The 20,585-nt window shown below is 37.6% G+C and overlaps 2 protein-coding genes and 1 long non-coding RNA gene across 3 annotated transcripts in view; 2 read left to right on the top strand and 1 right to left on the bottom strand.

The window, feature by feature from the left end:
- LOC138007165 (isocitrate dehydrogenase [NADP] cytoplasmic-like) overlaps positions 1 to 4,152 on the bottom strand; it is a 10,301-nt gene extending 6,149 nt beyond the window's left edge. The window contains exons 1-5 of the mRNA XM_068853926.1: positions 3,731 to 4,152; positions 3,541 to 3,580; positions 2,829 to 2,935; positions 2,495 to 2,581; positions 1,587 to 1,747 (exon numbers count right to left, since the gene is read on the bottom strand). Coding sequence (XP_068710027.1) covers positions 1,587 to 1,747; positions 2,495 to 2,581; positions 2,829 to 2,935; positions 3,541 to 3,580; positions 3,731 to 3,746 — 411 coding nt within the window. The 5' untranslated portion in view covers positions 3,747 to 4,152. The remainder of the gene's footprint in view (positions 1 to 1,586; positions 1,748 to 2,494; positions 2,582 to 2,828; positions 2,936 to 3,540; positions 3,581 to 3,730) is intronic.
- Positions 4,153 to 4,273: 121 nt separating this feature from the next.
- LOC138007174 (AN1-type zinc finger protein 2B-like) lies at positions 4,274 to 10,305 on the top strand. Its single transcript, XM_068853936.1, has 5 exons — positions 4,274 to 4,500; positions 7,225 to 7,279; positions 8,347 to 8,418; positions 8,793 to 8,935; positions 9,803 to 10,305. The coding sequence occupies exons 1-5, from the start codon at positions 4,391 to 4,393 to the stop codon at positions 9,864 to 9,866; spliced, it is 444 nt and encodes a 147-aa protein (XP_068710037.1). The 5' UTR covers positions 4,274 to 4,390; the 3' UTR covers positions 9,867 to 10,305.
- Positions 10,306 to 11,246: 941 nt separating this feature from the next.
- Positions 11,247 to 13,933, top strand: LOC137980726 (uncharacterized). The gene is made up of 3 exons (XR_011118540.1): positions 11,247 to 11,377; positions 12,432 to 12,617; positions 13,759 to 13,933. It is a non-coding gene; the product is annotated as an uncharacterized lncRNA (long non-coding RNA).
- Positions 13,934 to 20,585: the final 6,652 nt, after the last annotated feature.

Below are 20,585 nucleotides of genomic sequence, written 5' to 3'. Positions count from 1 at the left end.
CCTTTCCTTTCCCGTTCCTTTTACATTTTTCCTCTTGTTGGTTGGCATTGTGTCCCTCCTTGGCTAGCTGCTGGTTATATATTATTACTACTACCTCATAACACTTGCTTGAAATTTCATGTAGCGGTTTACCGGGGTGATCAGTTTCTCAGGCAAAATGAAAAGCCTGGTTGCCCAAAGAAAAAAACAATGGACAATCCAGCCAAAAATAGAAAACAACAACAACATCAACAAGTTTATTACAAAGTTTGGAACATAACAAATATGATGGAGCACTGCTCGCAGTTAGCTACAGCTATTTGAGGCAAGCAGTGGTTTGATGCATAAAATTAATTTAAATATTATTTTACAACACATAAAAATAACTTATTGAACTAAGTATGAAGTACGAATCAGGTAATGAAACCAAGAAAGCAACGAAAGGGAATTCATAGGAAAATTAAACAACTTGCATGAGAAACTGGAAGGATAATGCAAATATAATAAGTTCAGTTTTCACGGCATATTCAAATCCAATAAATCAATATATTCATTTGTTTCTGAAAGAGGGCATTGTGAATGTTGTATTTAAATTTCGTTTTAGGCATTTGACGAAATTCATTAGATATAAAGCTATTCCAGATTCTAACACCATCCCTTGAAAAAAACGTATTTTGCTTGTTTATTCTAGAGTATTCAAGAAAGAAGTTACCTCTTGTTGATGATCTTGTGTTATATGAATGAATATTATGTTGGTAATGAAATAAATTACTTATTTGGAGTGGCGATATATTATTTGAGATGTCATGTATTAAGACGGCAACTGACTTGAAGTAAAGAAGATTTAGAGGTAATAGACTAAGAGATGAAGAGGGGTATTGCGTGAGTTTTACAAATAATCACAAAAAAGCATAAGACAAAGAGCACGTTTCTGAAGAGATAAGATTATGTTTCTGTGTGTTTTTCCTGCTTTGCCTCACACTGTTATACCATATAATAAATACGGAACCTTGAATCAGTGATCTGTAAATATGTTGTAAAGCATTAACTGGCACAAAACGTCTTAACCTAGCAATAATACCGATCGATATACTTATTTTCGAGGCTTTTTTGTAAAATATGATGTTTCCAGGAGAGATTCTCACCAAATGACAGCAAGTAGTAGTGTGTTAATTTGCCACAGTTGAGCATTTTGCAGCGTTTGGAATATCTGCGGCTTTTACAAAAAGTTGTCACATAAAAAATGTAGTCTTGAGACAGTATCACAGACATGTAGGCAATGGACAATCCAAGACTCCTTTTTTGAAAATGCTAAAACTTAAACCCAGACTTCCACAAAAAACCACAGGTGCGCTCTTAAAATTATTGGATACTCATTGAAACTCCAACGCTATGTAATTGCATCTCAAGAAGGCATGCAGTTAATCATGGGAGATTTCCTAATGGGAAACCACGCATTTATCAGGGAAACCAAATTCACAGGTTTAGTTGCCCGGCTTTTGACCACCTGGAGTATTTTTTTAATTTCGAGAACTGTCATAACTAACTTGTCCTCATGGAATAATACCAGTAATCTATTTATACAACAAGTTGCTGAAAATAAATACCTGATCAGCATGGGCATGACGACCAATAATGATTGGCTTTGACCATCCTGGTACCAGTCTGGGAATATTTTTGCAGATTATTGCTTCTCTGAACACTGTTCCTCCAAGGATGTTACGGATCGTTCCATTGGGTGATTTCCACATTTTCTTTAAGTTAAACTCTGGTGTCATTGTAAAAGGGATGATTTATCATTATAGATTAGCATTACAACTGCTGTTACTACCAAGGCCCTGTAGCATTTGTTCAAAGCTCATTATTAAGCAAATCCTGGAAACTAAAGTTTCCAAAAGAATTTTAGTTTTCAATTTTGACTCACAGTTTTGTTCTCCTTCACAATTATATTACATTGTTAACTAGACCCTTTTTTTAACAGGTAAAATTAAAACCTGCGTTGGTATTTAATTGGGGATCAGTATTAATTGGCTTTTGGAAAACTGGGCCCAGATATCTATGGGTATAATATTCCAATGGCCAGCTGTTAACAAGCCATTGTAAATCTGTTCTACTGCAGACAAACAAGATGACAAGGGAATACAGTTGCAAGGTTCAAATTTAGATTGACATGTAGAGTGATCTATTAGCACTTGGAAGTCCTGGGATCCATTAACAATAAACTAAACATTTTTAATAATAATGATTATTTTGGAGGCTTTAACCCTTCCATGCTCAATTGTGACAGTTAAAGATTTTATTGTCAGATGATTTTTCTAGTTGTCAATGTGGGCCCCTCGAGCGTAAACCAGCAACATCCTTTTAAGAGTAGCGTAATTGAAAAGAAGTGCTTTAATGTTCAGCTTTTCACATAAGATTACATGCCGTCTATGGTTTGATGGCATGGTGTGATCTCCATCGCATAAATCAATTATTATTGAACCTGGCCAAGTGTTGTTGGTGTTATGAAACCAACCTTCAACTCGCTTCTCATCTGGAGTAATTGTAGCGCACTTGATGCCGACACTGTACAGCTTCACAGCTTCAGCTGCTTCAGTTGTGACTAAAAATAAGGCAGAGAATACCAGGATTTATAAAAAACATTTACGAAAACCAGAAAATGGGTTTGCATCTCAGAGGAATAGATGTTGACAATGAACTGCAAACATGCCATTCCTCGGACCTAATGGTTTAGTGCTCAACCTCTACTTAGTATGCCAAGCCAGTTTATATTCGCCAATCAAAACGCTAATGTGAAAGGTACCTAAGTAATTAATAAACAACAAGAACAGCTAAGGGAGACCATCTACCTTTATCATCTGTTTGATCTCTGTTCTGAATTGAAAGATCATATGACTTCACATCTACATCCAGATAGGGATAGAGAAGCTTTTCTTTAATTACCTCCCATATTACCCTGGTAAGAAAACCACAGTAGGTAAACATTAATTTTCTGACATTTGTGCATGTCCATGCATGCAACCTGCAGAATACTTAAGTAATTCAGTTTTCCTTTAAAGGAAATTTGACGCACAATGGGCTTATATATATTGGAAAAGAACCAAAACTAAGGGTACGTTTTTGGAAAATGTCCCATAAACAGCACTTTCACTTAAGCTTACTGTGCATTCCGATTAATAACCATAGAGATTGATTACTTTACTCTTTTGCTTTAATTAAATTAATGCATAACTCATGTAGCTAAAACCATCTGAACGCAATTTTACACAACTTCCTCCCGAATATTGAGACAAGATCCAAAAATATCCGCTTCATGTGTGAAGACGAGTAATTCCATTCTCTGAGAACAAACGACAGAACAAACCTTAATTAAATCGTATTGAAAAAATGCCGTACGTTCCTCGAAGAATGTACTTTAATATTAATCTCACTTCAGTTTGAAATCTCTAAAGAACGCAAAATCCGAACATTTCAACTTATGTAAGCTATTTCAGTATTTAAACTCAACTTAAGCTACGCATAGTACAATCTTCAAGTGAGTCTTGCGAATTTTTCCTATACCTTGTCATTTCATCTCCTTTCATTTCAACTACAGGACCAGCTATGGACAAATGCAAAGAAGTCAATGAACCTGAGTGTTTCAAAGAAGGAAGGAACACTGCCAAAATTAGATGTACTCACTTCGCCTTTTTTCTTGAATAACATATATACATCAAAAACGAATAATTTCTTATAGAAGAGTCAATCTTACCTTGTATTTTATGCATTATGCTGGGGATAAAAAGTTAAACCCAACAAACAAGTTTCTCCAATATAAATGATGTCATGCAGAGCGATGTCGATGTCGAAGTCGACCTCCGTGACGCAACCGTTGTATTCACTCTAAAAACTTATTAAATTTTTACGGGAAATGTAGACACTCCCATGACATGACACTGATCGATCCAGTGAAGAATAATTGAGCTCAATTAACTAATGAATAAGATTAACCCTATATTCTTTGAATCAAAGAAATAGGCAGCCAATTTTGCTCGAAGAGCACAAAGGAACTTTGTATTACATGTAAAAATACAAACATATGATACAAATTGTTTGAAAAGTTCAAGGATCGTCACGCAAATTCAGACTACCATACAAGGTAACACTTAGCTTGTACATCCCTTCCCCGCACCCTCCAACCTCGTTCCCAGGGTCTCTCTTCTCTGCCTCCAGAGAAGAGAGACCCTGGGAATGAGGTTGCGCACCCTCTAGGTCTGTGGGAACTGGAAACTACTCAGTATTCACAAATAATTTCGAGTTTCTTCGATCAGTTATTTTTGCGGCAACAAATCTATCTCACGATGACTCAGCAAATATTATATAAACAAATGATTGCCATGATGAATCAGTACAATCTGAGAAGAGTTCGATCATGGCAGAAGAAGCAGATCTTCTTTCCCTTGGAACACATTGCGGATTAACAGAATGTAGGCGTTTAGATTTTCTACCGTTTCACTGCTCACACTGCAGTCAAGTTTTCTGGTAAGTTTAATAAAATCCCTAGCGTTTACTATGGTCATGGGCCACTCAGTATTATTTTATTTCATCCCAATTTAAAAATGTATTGGCAAAGAGTTACATCAAAATGTCTTAATGTTACAGGTTAAATTTGATTTCAGATTAAAATGATTTTAACCTACAATTAACAATTATTGGATGAGGTTGAGCATGTTAGCGATAATTATCAAGGCCAAAGTTTGTGTTATCTGCCGAAGCCGAAGGCTGAGGCGGATAACACGAACTGAGGCCTTGATAATTATCGCTAACGTGCGAAAACCGAATTCAATAATTGTTTTATTATGCATATTCCTGAGCTGAGCTCCGCAATGACAAAACTGATCAAACTGCTGGTTAGTGTGTTAGGTCACGTCACTTCTGCATGCATAAAACTATTGTCTGTAGGTATGACGTCAATTCTACATATATAAAATCTATTGTTTGTAGATATGACGTAAGAGAAACAGAGCAAGCAAGAATTAGCTGCGTGCTTATAGCCAATCAAAATCGAGCTGGTGACACCAATGTATAATAATATGGGTTGATTGTTATTTCTTTGTGTCTGGTATTCATTATCAGAAATAGACACAGAAATTACAAATCAACCGAGGAAAAAAACATTTTGACCTGAAATCAAAGTTAACTTGTAACGTTATTATGCTATACATCAAAACCATGTTTTTAAAGTGCTACTACGACCAAAAAAACAATTCTCTTTTTTTTCTTTGGATTCCAAAACTATGTTAACTAAACACTAAGTGACCCAATTTTTAAGTTTTGATTGTAAAAAGACACCTGTTTATTTTAACTGAAATTTTCTTATTTATTGGTCTGCCATTTACTGACTTTAAAATCTTAAGAGAGCTGGGTCAAGGAGAAAATGACATCAAAGACTCACCAGTTTAAGAATGCAATGCATTTGTACATGGCTGAATTAATATGTAGCATGGGAGTTTCAGGCTTTCAGACTTTTCAACCCGTGTTTTGCATATATAATATATTGCGGTTACATGCTGAAAATTTTAAGCCAGGGAGTAAATGATCATTTTTCCTAGATCCAACCCTCTGAGGTCCAATCGGTCAGTTTTGAATGTGACTAATGGCGTGAAATCAAATCTTACACGAGAAATAAACAGCCTTTGGATAAAACTTGAAACTCAAAATATTTCCAGTTAGGTGTTAAGTGAACATGCTTTCAAAAGCTGAAGATAAAAGGAAATGACTTTTTGGTCATATTAGCACTTTAAGTGCTACTATGATGAAACATTCTCGTTTTTCTTCACATTTCAAAAGTATTGTTCGTGGTTAGTCTTACGAAGCTCGTTTCATCCTGACCAAGGGACTCATCAGAGACCTTTCTGCTTAGCAAACGCATTCGGCATCACGCCCAAAGTCCCGTTCGCTAACAAAATTATGACAGCAATAGCACCTTATATCTCATAAGGATTCCAGACCACGCAAATTCACGAGTGAAAAATTGACATTAAAGTTGACAGTTACTTGTGAAAGTACATTGTTCAATGATGGTTAGTCTTACGAAGCTCGTTTCATCCCGACGAAGGGACTCATCAGGTCTCTGATGAGTCCCTTGGTAGCCTTGTGCTAAATGCTCAACAGGCAAAATCTTTTATATTATGATATGGCAAACAATTCTCAGGTTCAGTGGAGCACTCTGGTTGGTTATTTTTTTGGTTGGGATAATTGACCAAGAGTGAGGTCAAGATTCCTGGATATTGGCCAAGTTCTTTTTTTGCATGTTTATGCGTCTCGGTCCATAAAACACGCAAAAAACAAACAAGGCCAATATCCAGCCATCTTGAATGAACAAGCTTGGTCAATAAAGGATTTATTATATGGGATAAAACACCAAAAAATGATCTTTGTTCTTGCGGGACCAAGCGAGAAGTCACAGTGTGGGATTTGGTTCATCTTGCCCACTCTCGGAGCTAGTCATATAATAATTTACATTACAGACCATTACCATGGAACTGTCTGTTTCCGTATTTTTTCACTCTCCGCGGAAATTCAAGTTGAGTGAAACACAAAAAGTTTTAAGAACTCAAAGAAGAATATAATTTTTTTAACAACAGTACAATAAAGGCAAGCAGAATTTAGATTTAAAAGGTAACTGTTCAAAGTTTGCTGATGAAAGACAAAGATTACAAACATTCACCAAGTGGAGGTGTCTGATTGCTCAAAGAAACAATGCCATATAATAAACAACTTACTAACGTCACTTTCTCGGCACCGTACAGAGAAATATTGACCCCTGGTCATTTTTGTGCTGACCTTGGTGTGTATTAAGTGCCACCACCTTGGTCCAATATTCCCCAGTATGGCGCTGGCTCTTGTTTAGTAAGAGGATAGTAGTTTAAAGAGGAAGATTGTTTATTTTAACTCCATTTTTTTTTATTTAACGGTCCGCCATTACTTGGTGCGGTTCCGACCGATAAGCTTACAGCAATCTGGATAGAGGAGAAAGTGACATCATTTACTCACTAGCTTAAAAATGAAGTGTGAAACCACATTCACACACCACTGTCATTTCTCTTAAAATGATTGCATAAAATCTTGCCTATTGAGTATTTAACGCAAAAACTTTCTAAATGTTAGTTCACTTTACCAACCTTACTCTGGAATGCAGCTTCAATGTAATTTTCAAGCCTTTGAAGAGTTAAGTTTTGTTCCATTCATTTCTCACACATATAGTCTGGATCATCGGACACCAGTAAGCCATCATTGTTCACCAATTAGGCCAACTGATGTAAGTACTGCATAAGTCTTAAGATTATTAACCTTAAGTTACATATAATAGGCTATTAAGCTAATTTAATTATAACAGCAGACGATTTTATCAGTCAACGGGGAATCCCCAAGGAACCAATAGTTTTCGTTTCATTAAAAATTATAATTGAAAATTCTACATGATTTTTACTTGGCAGATAATGAACACCAGATTGTCTCAATTTATGAAATAATTATTGTTTTGCAAAATAGGCTATGGGTACGATGTCCCTTGTTTGCAGTGATTAAACTGCTGAATGCCATGTCACCATTGTAAGCATTTTGAGTATTTTGTAAAGAAGGAATTAGAAATACAACCCCTCCCCCTATTCACGAGTAAAATCCTCTGGCATTGGACAGTGTAAATTCTATTAATTCTCACTCCCAAGGTTCAATGGGTTAAGTTATATTAAGCGTGACGTCACCTGCACTGGTTATCATGCACCAAGTACCAGAGTTTTATTGGCTGCTGAAGCAATTGCTTCTTTTGTTTGGTGGCTGTCAAAATTCACTATATTTGTAAACAGTTGAAAATTGCTGTTTAATGAAATGGAAAGGTATTCAACAGAAGAGGAACTGCATTATTTGTTCTTAATAGATTTTAAAATGAGTGTACCCAGTCACAAAGAATTTTGCCAGTACCGTGTGTTATGGATAAATTATTATGCCTTAGCATACTTTTAACTGGGAAATTCTCCCAATAGAGGAATCATTTTTTACATTTTTTCCCTCATTAACACAGGGCTATCATTTTCTTATCAGTCTGCCAAGAAAAAAAGTACTGAATATCAATATTGCACATTGAGCTATCTCTAAAATTGAACACAGTGTTCCACATTATCTCTGAGCAATGATGCTTTGAACCTTAAAATTAGAGATTTAACTTTTAACTAAAACATTAAAACGTTCAATTTGTAAATAGCATGATACTTTATCTGAGCAACTGCATATGTCAATGAAACAAAAGTTCATATAAAAATGACATCTTAGCAAAGATTCCTATATAATTATTGTTATCACATGTTATTAATTTTATTTTACCCACAGGTCCGTGTCCCTGTTTGTCCAATCTGCCATCAAATGATAAAGAAATCAAGACATGAGGATATTAATACACAGGTGAGTTGCTGTTTCACACAGTTGTACAAATTTACTGCAAAACTAAGTTATAATAACAATTCATATTTCAGCAGTCATTTAAAATTGTCGTGATTTGTGATCACGATTCTGTAATAGACTGATCAAAGGCCTACTTGCCAATGCCAGCCATATTGGGAGTTGTTGTAGCAAATTAACCCTTTAAGCCCCAAGGGGCTCCCATTGACAAGTAAAATCGCCTGGCGTTAGACTGAGTAAAATCTACACGTGGCAACTATTAATGAATATTGATGGCACACAGGGATCATCCCGCTGAAGGTAATTAAATTAATAATCTGTGCAATGCATGAAAGAATCTTTTTGAAATTGTACTGTATTAATTTTGTTTGTTCTAGGTTGAAAGACATATAGTCAGTGGCTGTAAGAGTTTGGTTGTTGGCAAACCAAAGAAAAGTAACAAGTGTTCTTTGAAAACTTGTCACCAACATGGATTGATGCCTTTTGTTTGTGCTGAATGTAACAAGAACCACTGTTTAAGGTTAAAAGTTGTATTGAATATTAGATCCAAGCACATAGTTATTTTGCCTGTGGAAAGGACTTTTTCCTTGTCTGGGAACATTCAAAATATTTCAGATGATAAATAGCACTTTTCACAGCATAAATCCCTGTTCAGAAAAAAATATCCAGTGAATAGTGCTATCCATTGTATGACGAATCGAAGCCAGTGGACACTTAAAATTATTTTTAAAGTGGGTTTAAAGCATCTAGCTGATAGACTTGATGGCCTTGGCAACCATGTGCTCTCAGAAAACTGTACACAAACAAATCACAATAGTCCGACGTACAGGCCAAAAGTTTAGCACATCACATAAAAAATTTCATTTGCCACCAACCTGCCATGGAACAAAAAACTGTATTATATATAAACATCTGTACCTTGGATGCCAGAGGTTTTTACTCTCTTGTTGTAATGGAATCCATCACTCCAAGAGAGAAAAAAACCTCTGGCATACAGGGTAAATTATCTCAGAAGAAATAGCGACTTCTTCCAACAAATAGAGAGTTGTAATCAAGGCAGAGGAAGGGCACAGATTCAAGTACTGTAAAAATCATTCTAATTTTAGTACCAGTACCAAATAACCTTTTGTGGAGGCCAGGGTAATTGGAAAAGGTTGACCAGAAATGGAGTCTTTACACATAAATGACTAAAACCTTTTTTTTTAATTTCTGGTTTTCCCATATGTGTTCCTGAAATCCAGTATCAACCTCCTCATCAACATTTCCATTAAATATAGTTATCCGGCTTTTGAACAATTGGAGAAACATGCCATTCCTTTGGCCGACGCGTTGGTGGGATCGGATTCTTAAATTTTACCCATTTTTGTTATTTTTTTTGGTTTTATAGACACAGACATGCAGAAGATCATTTCTGTGCTGCTTTACAAGTTCCATTGGTATCCTGTGCTTGAGATGCTGAGAACTGAGAATATTACTGTATAGTTTTAATAAATAGTTCTAAATAAGAATTTATTATCATTGACACATGTATGTGAAGCGATGCCAGCAAACTCTAGAAACAATGTGTTTGTATCTATACGTCCAGCAGTCGGCAAACTCTGCTTTGCCTATGATTGTTTTTTGTAAACATGACCTTTAATGCGCCACAACCTTTTTTGTTATACAGTATCCAATTATAATAAATATCATATGGACAGGAGTGTTTCACCAGGAACTTGTACAATCAATACGACCAGTACATCGGGGTGTACATCCGGGAACCGAGTATCGCAATTTTTCGTATGTAACATGAGTGGTCATATTGAGCAACAACGTCAAGATTCTTGCCCTTTTATGTTTGTATTAATACCTAGTAATGTATTTTTATTAAAGCCTGCATTTCAATCTCTACCATGTGTATTTGTTGTCGATATAATAAAAAGAAAATTACTCGTTAGCTCAAAGATATGCTCGCTGCGCTCACTAGGAAGATATTGTTCTTGCCACTGAAACGTAAAATTCATATCTTCAAGCCATGGTGTAATATCCTCTGTTTATTGTTTTCTCGTTAGAGACATCACATGACCATCTTCAATTTATAAAAACAAACAAATTTTATTTTAATTCGCAACTACTTATTAAATCTTGTACATCATTTGGGTGCCATAAAACACTGAAATTTTTCCTGCAGTAGGACAACAAATGAAACTTTCAAGTGAAGCTATGATCCTCGCAGTTATGAACGCAATTTTCACAATTGCTTAAAGAAGCCTGAAAAGTTCAGGACTTCAACGTTTGAACCCGTGAACCCGCGATACCGGTGCGACACTCTAACCAACTGATCTATGAAGCCACTGACGTTGGGAGCTGGTCATTTGTGGGTTCCAATGTTCCCGTGAGGAACATACCATTTCATCGTTAAATGAAACCTTAACATCCAATCCGAGCCTCCGCAGAAACTGATTTACCCTGTCAACTCAGAATTATGTGGTGTTAAATTCATCCAACCTACTCAACATCACAATTTATTACAGCTTACAACAATGAATTGTTCATTGTTTTCCGTGAATCCCTGAAGTGGTGCCTTTTGTGCAATATTTAATAGTTCGAAATTGAGCTGGTTCTTTTCTTCAAACTTTCTCCACATTTCACTTCCTATATTAAAGTTTTAATTAGTTTTCACAAAGTCAACTTACTGCCAGTTGAATTTTGGTCGAAACCAGGTTGTCAATATAGCTCCTTATAATTTGATTAAACGGACCAATCCATAAGAAGCTTGCTCTTTAAATGACAAACACTGTCCGACTTTTATGAAAAGCAGGAAGCTCTTCATTTTCAGCTTATTTGCCCCCCCGAAAGCAAGTATTTCTACCTAATTGGTTAACTTCTCAGATTATAGCAACCGCTTTTTGGCAACAATCCAGTTTAACGAAAAGCTTTAATTAAAGAAAAAAAACTGAGAGTTTCCGCAGTACCAAACTGGGTAAGTGTGTTCTCTTTTTCTTAAAAAAAACACGAGGTCAGTTTTAAAGTGATCAGTCTATGGTTAATGAAAAGTGAGGCTTTATCAAGCAGAACTAAAGTACTATTGAACGGTGTTAATTGTTTTCCGCTAGTCATTTGACTCGTCAGTGTAAATCTTATCGCTGCCCTTATGAAAAAGAATTTTTAACGGTTTTTTAACCATTCGGTTGTCTTAAAAATTTCCTCAACAGGGAATTTCAGGTTGCGTTCTGATTTTAATTTTTTTTCCGATCTTGTCAGTGTCAGAGGGTGAGACTGGGAAATTTCCATAGCAGTCTTCAGTGACCTGTCGCTAGTAGAATTGAATTAATTTTAATTCGCTTCAGACATTAAGTCCTATGTCCTATGTCCTATTCCAGAGATGTGGAGATAGACTTTAAATATTTCGGAAAATATCAGGAAGTGCAAAAAAGGGTCATTTTCTTGGTAAATTACGATGCAATATACTCTATCAATAGACTGGCAGGTTTTCTTTACAGGAAATAGTGCCTGGGCGTCGAGGCCTTCTGAAAGGTAATTTTGCATCACGTGTCACGAGACGATAGGAGACCTTGCGTTTAGAAAGGCATAATCCCATTTACAGCACCTTTTCCGTTGTTAAAGGACCCACTGAACAACAATTGTTCAGTGTAGTTACCCAGTTGAAACAGGAGGTGATTGCCGTATTCCCGAACTGGAGCAAGAGTATTTTCAAAAGAAAAGTACCCATTCACGACCATGTAAAAGTGCATCGAACGGATTTTCAACCAGGTTAACAAGTAGCTCTAAAACCATATCAGAACACGACTTCAAAGACGACCCTTCTAAGGGCAATTTTCCATTCATTTTCGTAAACTGCCACGCGTAATCGGCTAAATCAAGGCTTTTCGGATTGACAATATTTTAGTGGGTATTTTAAGCTCGCGTCTACATGTGTGATTTTGAGTGAACGTCAGGGGTTGTAAGGGCTAAGAGGCTTTTTCGAATATCCTCTTGCGAGTCAGTATGACATTTCCATGAAAATTCGTTTCTAGGTATGGCGGCAAGATTCCAACTTCTTTTAGTTCTATTGTTACTGATGAGACAGACCCAAGAAAAGACTCGACACCACGCTATTTACAAAGAGAGGATTTCAGAGAAAATTAATGAACGAAATGAGGAGACAGAGGAATCTCGGGAAATTGCGAGTGTTGGTTGGAGACGAAGGAGGAGTTTAAGTGGTGAGGCAATGCATGTGCTTAGTTAGTTGTATTGAAGGCACCTAAGGTAAAAGTTTTCACCTGACATTAGAAGAAGGGATCGGCGAGAATGTCTTACACGAATTCGTGAAAAAATCCGTAACAGTCAATTGTATACGGAGATGAGTCAGTATAATGTGCCTATCAAATCGAAATTTCAACTCCCCCCCTTCCTTCCCCTCATTTGACTATTTTCTGTGCCCGAGGGTGGAGAATTTGACCTTAACCTCGGTGGTGTGGGAAAAATTGAACTGGAAGTGTCAGGTTTCAATTTTTTTTTCGGGCGCAGAAGTGGCTAACAGCTTTGAACACGTGTTTGGACGAGATGAAAGAATTTGAAGGAAGAGATATAGCATTTGCGAGCGATTGGCTTACAAGAAAGGTCTTCAAAAGTTGTCTTCAAAGGAATTTTGGCTGCGTAATTCGTCTTTGTCATATTATAGAGTGAATACAATACGGTACGTTTTCACACCCCCATTTCATTGTTAAGACTGTACGTTCCTGTTAAAGGTAATCCACCGACACTGAACAATTTAAAATGCATGCAATCGTAAACGCTCTAGGCTCTGTTGTTGATACAGTACCCTCGTTAAACAACCTTAGCCATGTTTCGGAGCAGCTTACACTTGCTTTTGACATTGTCCGACTTAATTAATTCAATTTCAAATCTTAGTCAGCTTCAATATTAAAGATTTGTTTTTTTTTTTAAGTTTTGGCCCGAGGGGGCAATCCAATCTTCAAAAGTTCAAATGCCAGGGGTTTTTGTTCGAGGGAGGGGGGGGGGGGGTTAATTTGTGATGGGGTGATGAAGTTTCGAGTTGATTGGCGCATAAGAAGGATACTACATTCATATATCAATTTATATCGGGAAAAAATGTGAATTAGCAGATCTAAGTAACATAAATACAAAAGAATGTTCTGAAAGGAGGTCGCCATTTATGAAAGTGTAAACGTATAAACGGTGTAATAATCATCCTATTGTCCGTAGAACCTCGTCCCCAGGGTCTCTCTTATTTCCTTGGAAAGGGAAGAAGAGAGACCCTGGGGGCGAGGTTGTTGTCCGTATTGATGATAGACTGTATTATAAATGCCTAATTGTTCATTTTCAATTGCTTCCTTGCAGATTTAAGACCACAGCTCAGCACTGAGGAGGCAAATACCTTTTTGCAATATTGATTGATTATTTAACAGTAGTAAATAAATTTGCAGCAAAATGTGAATAAGGTCATGATTCTACCTTACCAGGTCTGTCACACAACAATAAAAAATAAGTCTAGTAATTAGACTTTCCCTTTACCCAGAAATTCAGGCATTGTCTATTGTGAACCAGCTGCTAATCACGGTCAGGAAACATTTTGTGACTAACCTTACCACCAGGAAGGTTTCAATCTGTAGTTTACTTCGGAGATACCACCTCTGGAAAGAAAAGCGTCTTTTCTAGTTCCCTCAACTTCCTTTTTCAAAGATGAACCAAGTACAAAATTGTAAAGGTAACATAATTTTTAACTGCAGACATAAACAAAAACTGGTTTTTATAGCTGCATTGGCACTCGCTCTGAAAAAAAGTTCTTTAGAACTCCTCCCACATGCAAATGTCGTTTTTCAAAGAGATTATTTAGAGGGAGATATTTAGAACTTTTTTCACACAGCAAGGTGTTTAAATAAAAAGTTTTTACTAATGCCCTTATTTTGGAGTGAAAGATAGGGGTGGTAACTTTCAGAAAACGTTGAGAATTCCTTTTCCTCGCTAATGAAAAATTTCACCGTTTAAATTCCAATAGAATTTTCCTAATCGGGGAAGACGATACCCGATTCGCGCAATTCTAGGCATGGTGATATGCCCGCTGAAGCCTAACTCTAACCCTAACCGCTTAAACCGTCATCTAACATAAGCATAATTACATGGTTTTTGAATATTATCAGCGTTGATTGGTCGCACTTGATCATGAGGTGTTTCACCGAAGCGGTTTTTTCAAAATGGCCGCAAGCCGTTTTGTCTCGCTTATTCAAAGTAGAAAGAAGAAAATTCGTTTATTGATCAATATTTCTTTACATGCTATTCATATAGTTATCACATACGGGGCAAAATTACTGAATGCGCCTTGGCTGAGACGGAGGGCATTTTTTCTTAAACACGAGGGCACTTTTGGTAATCAAGAGGGTATGATTACTTGATCCTGATTGGTTAACAGTTGCTTATCCAGAGCAAGCGAAGTTACAGGAGAATCTTCTTCCAAATTCTGACTCTGATTTAAACTGCTTTTTTTCCACATGTGAAATACAGTCTAATTAAATTAAGCGCTATTTCTGCTGACATCGTCGATTTATTGAATTGAACTTTAACCAAATGAAAGCATGTTAAGCTGATCGTCATTTGTCGCGGCATTGAACGGGCTTCCATCAATAAGTTTTCCCTTTATGTGATAAACATGTAATCGCAATGTGCCCTCGTGCAATTAAGGATTAATTTCACTTGTGAAAACTTTGAAAATACCCGTGAAATCAATCCTAATTGCCCTCGGGCCCATGCGATTACATATACCTCCTTCGGGTGAGGCTAAATCGCGTGGGTGGGTGGGTGGTGGTTCGTGGGTAGGTGGGTGGTGGGTGGTGGGTCGTGTTTGTTTGAAGATTAAAAAAGATATATATTAGCTCTCTCAGTACTCGGTCCAAATTTGTTTTAGGTCTTAGGTCTTGTTTGTTTCAAAAATTTCCAGTCGTTGATTTAAAAAAAAGGGTTAGGATTAGGGTTAGATTAGGGTTAGGAACCCACGACCCACGACCCACCCACCCACGCCGATTAGACGCTCTCAACCTCCTTTATTTTCTCTTGCAACAAGCTTTGCTGAGCTTTTCGGAAAAGATCCCCATATTTTATTATCTGTAACTTATTTATAGCAGAAGGATACAATTTTGAAAGTTAAAAATATTAAAATGGGTTTCACTGTTGTAAACTAGCTTGGCATTTATATTATTTTGTAAACAAATTTTTATTGATTTTTTCAAATTACGTATATGATTTTAAAATTTTCAGGTCCTCAGGATCCCTCAGGTAAATAGTTCCACATTTGCGCCCCTCTAAATTTTAGATTTATGTCTGCATTTTGCAAATGTCATAACCCGGGATATAAATATTTAGTAAAATCCAACTAGTGGTCTATTATCAATGCTGCGTTCTGATTGGTTGAGCTACTAGTAGGCTATTTGTTATAGCCCACTAGTAGCAAAAAGCGCCGGCTTTGAAAACCAAAACAACAATTAAAGTCTAGCTTTAACTAGCGAAAGATGTTTTGTCTCGATATTTTTTTGACCAACTAGTTGGATTTTACTAAAACAATTATTCCTCTCGCCCTCATGGCCTCTGGGTCAATAGCCCATTCGGCCTTCGGCCTCATGGGCTATTGACTCAGAGCCCATTCGGGCTCGAGGAATAATTGTTAAATATATTTTTTACAGCTTTTTTTTTACAAAAAAAAAATGATAATAATAGTAATAATAATGATAAAGAAAAGAAATAAAGAAATAAAAGAAGCAAACCCAAAAGGGGTAGGTGCAACGGGACTAACGTCCCATGCGAGGCACCGCCCCTAGATTAAGACCTCGGTTAAAATCAAATAACATGAATACTCAAACATTCAACAAAAAGTAAAATAAAGTACGAGTGGCATGGGCACGTAGGGACTAGAGTCCACGTGCAGGGGTAATTGATTTCATATACTCGCAACAGGTGTGTGCTCATTAATTTACGAACAAAAAGTTGAAAGGCAGTAGGCGAGGAAAAACTGGTTGGAGGAGCTAGCTTAAAAACATAGTTCCATAGTTTAACTATTCTATTAAAATACGAGGCCTAAAAAGTTGATGTTTTGCAAAAAGGAGTGCGAAGATTAAAGGAGTTACTTAGTCTTGTACGACCATGGGAAACAAAGGATACATAATTCAAAACATCTACATCGGTACGACAGTAAAGGCATTTATAAAAAAAGCTCTAGAGAAAGTGGGAGTAAGTCTAGCAAAGTTAGCTTCTCTTTGTACAACGTCTCGCCTCTGCGCGTGCGTAAAATGCACCTGCTTGCGCTTCTCTGCACCTGTTCCACCTTACTGTTCAGAGTGACGTAAGCGGGCGACCAGAATTGGGTGGCGTAGCACAGCTGAGACTTGACGAAAGACAAATAAAGTGAGCGCCTAACAGAGACGCCAATAAGCAGGGGACAAGTACGTTTAAGAAAACCAAGAAGCTTGTTTGCTTTCGCAGTGACAGTGTGGATGTGTGAGTTTCAATAGAGCGTACTAGTTATGATTACGCCAAGATCTTTTTCTTCTGAAACGCGTGTCAGGGCCGTGCCATCAAGGGTGTAGTCAAAAGCAAGCGGAGTCTTTTCCCTAGTCACAGTTAGTACTTTACATTTGGACGTATTAAAGCTAATATTATTACGCTGCGACTAGACGTGCATATTAGAGAGAGTGTCTTGTATGAGGTTGTGACTACCAACGCGGAGAGTCACGTGATTAGTGCGTTTTTGAGTTGGGAGTGGTTTTTTTGTGTGTAAATTCAAAGTGGCTGCTACAGCTCGGTGAGTATTTTCCTTTTCGTCAAAGTTTTGCCTATTTGTACCTTAGTAATCGTTGCGTTACCTTTCTGTTAGAAAACCGCCAAAAGTGGAGTGTTTACGAGAGCGGAGATGTGAGATTGTCACAGTGGAATAAAGTTGTTGTGTTAAAAGTTGTCCGGTGTTTACTCGCCCGCCATCGAATCGGTCTTGGTTTGGTGTTGACACCGGGATGCACGAACTTATCAAAAACGGACGTCTCCTCCTGGCATCCTGGCAGGTGATATAGTTTTAAAGCCCCACTTTCAACCGACAGGCATTGCGTGCCGTGGAACAATTTTCAAAAATGAAAATCCTGCCAAAGCTGAAATTGCCACGATAGGTAAAGGCTACGGGTAGCCTATATTTTCTTTGAAGGAATTTTAGCCGATTGCCTTTAAAATTTACAGTATTTCAATGAGTTTTTATTTTACAATATCTTGGTCAATATCCAGTTCTGAATTCCGTTGTCCGAGGTCTAAACTAGTCTAAAGTCCATTTAGCATACATATAGTTGTTCGCATTTAAAACTGTTGTTAATGGCATCGACTCCAATCAAAACCAGTACGGCAGATGCTTTGCAAGTTTGTAAGATGGTATTTAAAAATATACTTTTTCTTAACAATACCGGGAGAATTTCAATATAATATAATTAGCCCTGTAAGATGTTACCGAGTCCTACGATGACCGGATATTGCATTGCGTGCAACGAAAACACAAATAACTCGTTTCCGGTCACGCACACAATTGTTTGTGCGCAACGTTTACTGCGCAGGTAACACGTTAAGATAATAAATTAGGGAGCTTAAGCACGCGCGTTTTTTAGACGCGGACGGCAACCGAAAGTGAGTTGTTTTCCCTTTTAACTTGTCTTCACACAACCACAATTACATTTACATTAGGAATAATTGTTCATTAGAGATGATTAGTGTAAAAATCTGGGAGACACCACTGCCCTGGCACGCAAAATGTTCTCTTCCGGTTGCCGTCCGCGTCTCAAAAACGCGCGTGCTTATGCTCCCTACCCTTATGGCGACAAAAACGCCGGGGAAAAATTTCCAGGCCGGCTAAAGAATGGCACATTTATTTCCAATTAATCATGAAACGTTAAAGAGAAAGGACCTGGAGGCTGAGAAAGGCCGCTAATCAAGTAGTGGCGGAAAGTTTTGAAAACTCGAGGAAGGTTAGTTTTAGCAGAAACCCATAAGGGTTGAAACGTCTAACGGCCCCTTTTGTGCTGGGAAACAAGCTTTTGAATATTCAATTTGCTAAATACCATATTTGGAACAACAAGAGCGAGGGGTTTCCAAATATGGTACTTAGCACTGAAACATTCAACCAATCAGTTCGCACTGAATATTCGGAAGCTGTGAAAGCGCGTTACACGTTTCAACCCTTATGGGTTTCTGGTTTTAGTCAACGACGTTGCGTGAATTTAATGGGGTTGGTTTTTTAAAATGTTTTTATTACGCTACAAACTTCATAGTTCAAAATGAATGCATGTTTTTGAAGTTCTTTTCCTTTACTTTCCTGAAAATAGAGTAGAATTATCTTGTCTTCCTAGTCCACATGAATAGTGCGGACCTACGAGGAAACAGTCAGAGATAATATTTCACAAAAACGACACTCCAGAAGATGAGCATGACGGCAATGGAGAGATATGATACAAAACACTACCCAAATAAAGATAACGCCTGCTTGAAATTTCGCTGCTATGCTCGAGAAAGTTTTTTACATCGATCCTCTCTTTGGTTCCATTCCTTCTCAGACAGGTCACGCAAAATCATGACAACCGATATTTTCCAAGAGCTTTGCAACATCACATCGATTTCACTCGTTTAGATCATCAGTGACCCCTACTTTTTTAAGACATGAATCACGTACTCTTCTTACAATCTACAGAATATGATTAAATAAAAAAATCACAATGTAACAGTCATCTGTTAAAAATTTTTTCTTTCCTTTCTTTCGTTGTGTCCTGAATTGTGCAAGTGGTTACAACGGGTAGCGATTGTTAAGGATCAACTCTACTGTTTACGACATCCCTAGCGGCATTCGATTATCTAAAAAACTCACTCCTATATTTCTATGCACAGAAACCTTCACTCTAACGTATTATTTTTATGATTTTCGACGGATGTCGAGTAGTCGTCCGTGGTGATTGCCCTTGAATGAGGACTGTACCGAATTCGAATCCTACTCGGCCTACCTTCTGCGAGACAAAGAAATCTTACGCTTGCGCAGCCACAGCGCGAGCCCACCACCCGCAAAAAAGTGCAAAGTTAAAAACTGACTTTATTCCTATGCTTTTTTCGAACGAACGATCGAAAAGTTAAAGAAGGGCGATCCGGCGAGTCAATAGAACTCGCACAGTGGTGATAAGTGAGCATGGGGCCTTATTCGCAAGGCGGCCATATCAATCTCGTTCTCAGAGTCAGCGTTCCCTTGACCAGCGGTCGGGAAAGAGAGACTGTTGTTGACTCTGGTTGGATCCAAAAAAGGCCATATTTGATTGGCTGTTGAAAAACGGTTACATTTCCTGCCATTTTCAGTCTAAACTCGAAAATCATGCTTTCTTGTGGATTTTTATTTACACGAGGTTGAAGATGATCTAGAAATAAATCATTTTACAACTTACCAGTTCCGTAACGTTTTTGTTTTTGAAAATATAGAAATTTTCACTTGCGTGACACCAGATGCTGAAATCTGTTTTGATCGTTATTGCTTATTCTCCGCAGTTTAAAAGCTTCGAGTGTATTAGGAGATGTGTTTATACTCATGTGTACTGTCTCGCAAGTGAAAAGTAAGCGCTGTCATGGCAAGGACAGGTGAACTCCATTGTTGATTTCCAACCGTCTCCCCTCACGCACGCGCAGTTATTTAACCGGAACCAGAGTTTTCTTGTTCCGGTTTTGGATTATTCCAGAGCCTCTCGCCCCCGTTCTGCTGGACAAGGGTAACGGAGGCTCTGCGAACGAGATTGCGGCCATATTAGCCATAGACAATAGGCCATTTCCGAGTTCATTTTCTGTCTCCTCTTCAAAGCGGGTCTTTATGCGAAGTTTTTGTGATGGTAATTAGTTCTACTTACATAGGACTTTGAAAAGGAGACAATTTTTTATGCCAGGGCCAGCTGAACAAAGTGGAAGCGCTGGATCTTGGGAGATCTAACCAGCAAATAATTTGTAGACTTAAAACAAAATAATACTGCTCGGCCGGACTTCTTCCGGGAGTTAAATGACTTGCCGTTACAATTTTTTTAAAATTGTAACGGCAAATCATTTACCTCTCTGAAGAAGTAAGGCCGTGCCTGACGAAATATTGGTAAATCAAAAAATATATCTCCTCACAGCTGTATAACCAG

This window comes from Montipora foliosa, chromosome 1, assembly GCF_036669935.1.
Source record: "Montipora foliosa isolate CH-2021 chromosome 1, ASM3666993v2, whole genome shotgun sequence".
Taxonomy (NCBI): Eukaryota; Metazoa; Cnidaria; class Anthozoa; order Scleractinia; family Acroporidae; genus Montipora; species Montipora foliosa.
The sequence above is the reverse complement of the archived record's forward strand: the minus strand, read 5'-3'. Positions and strand labels throughout refer to the sequence as shown.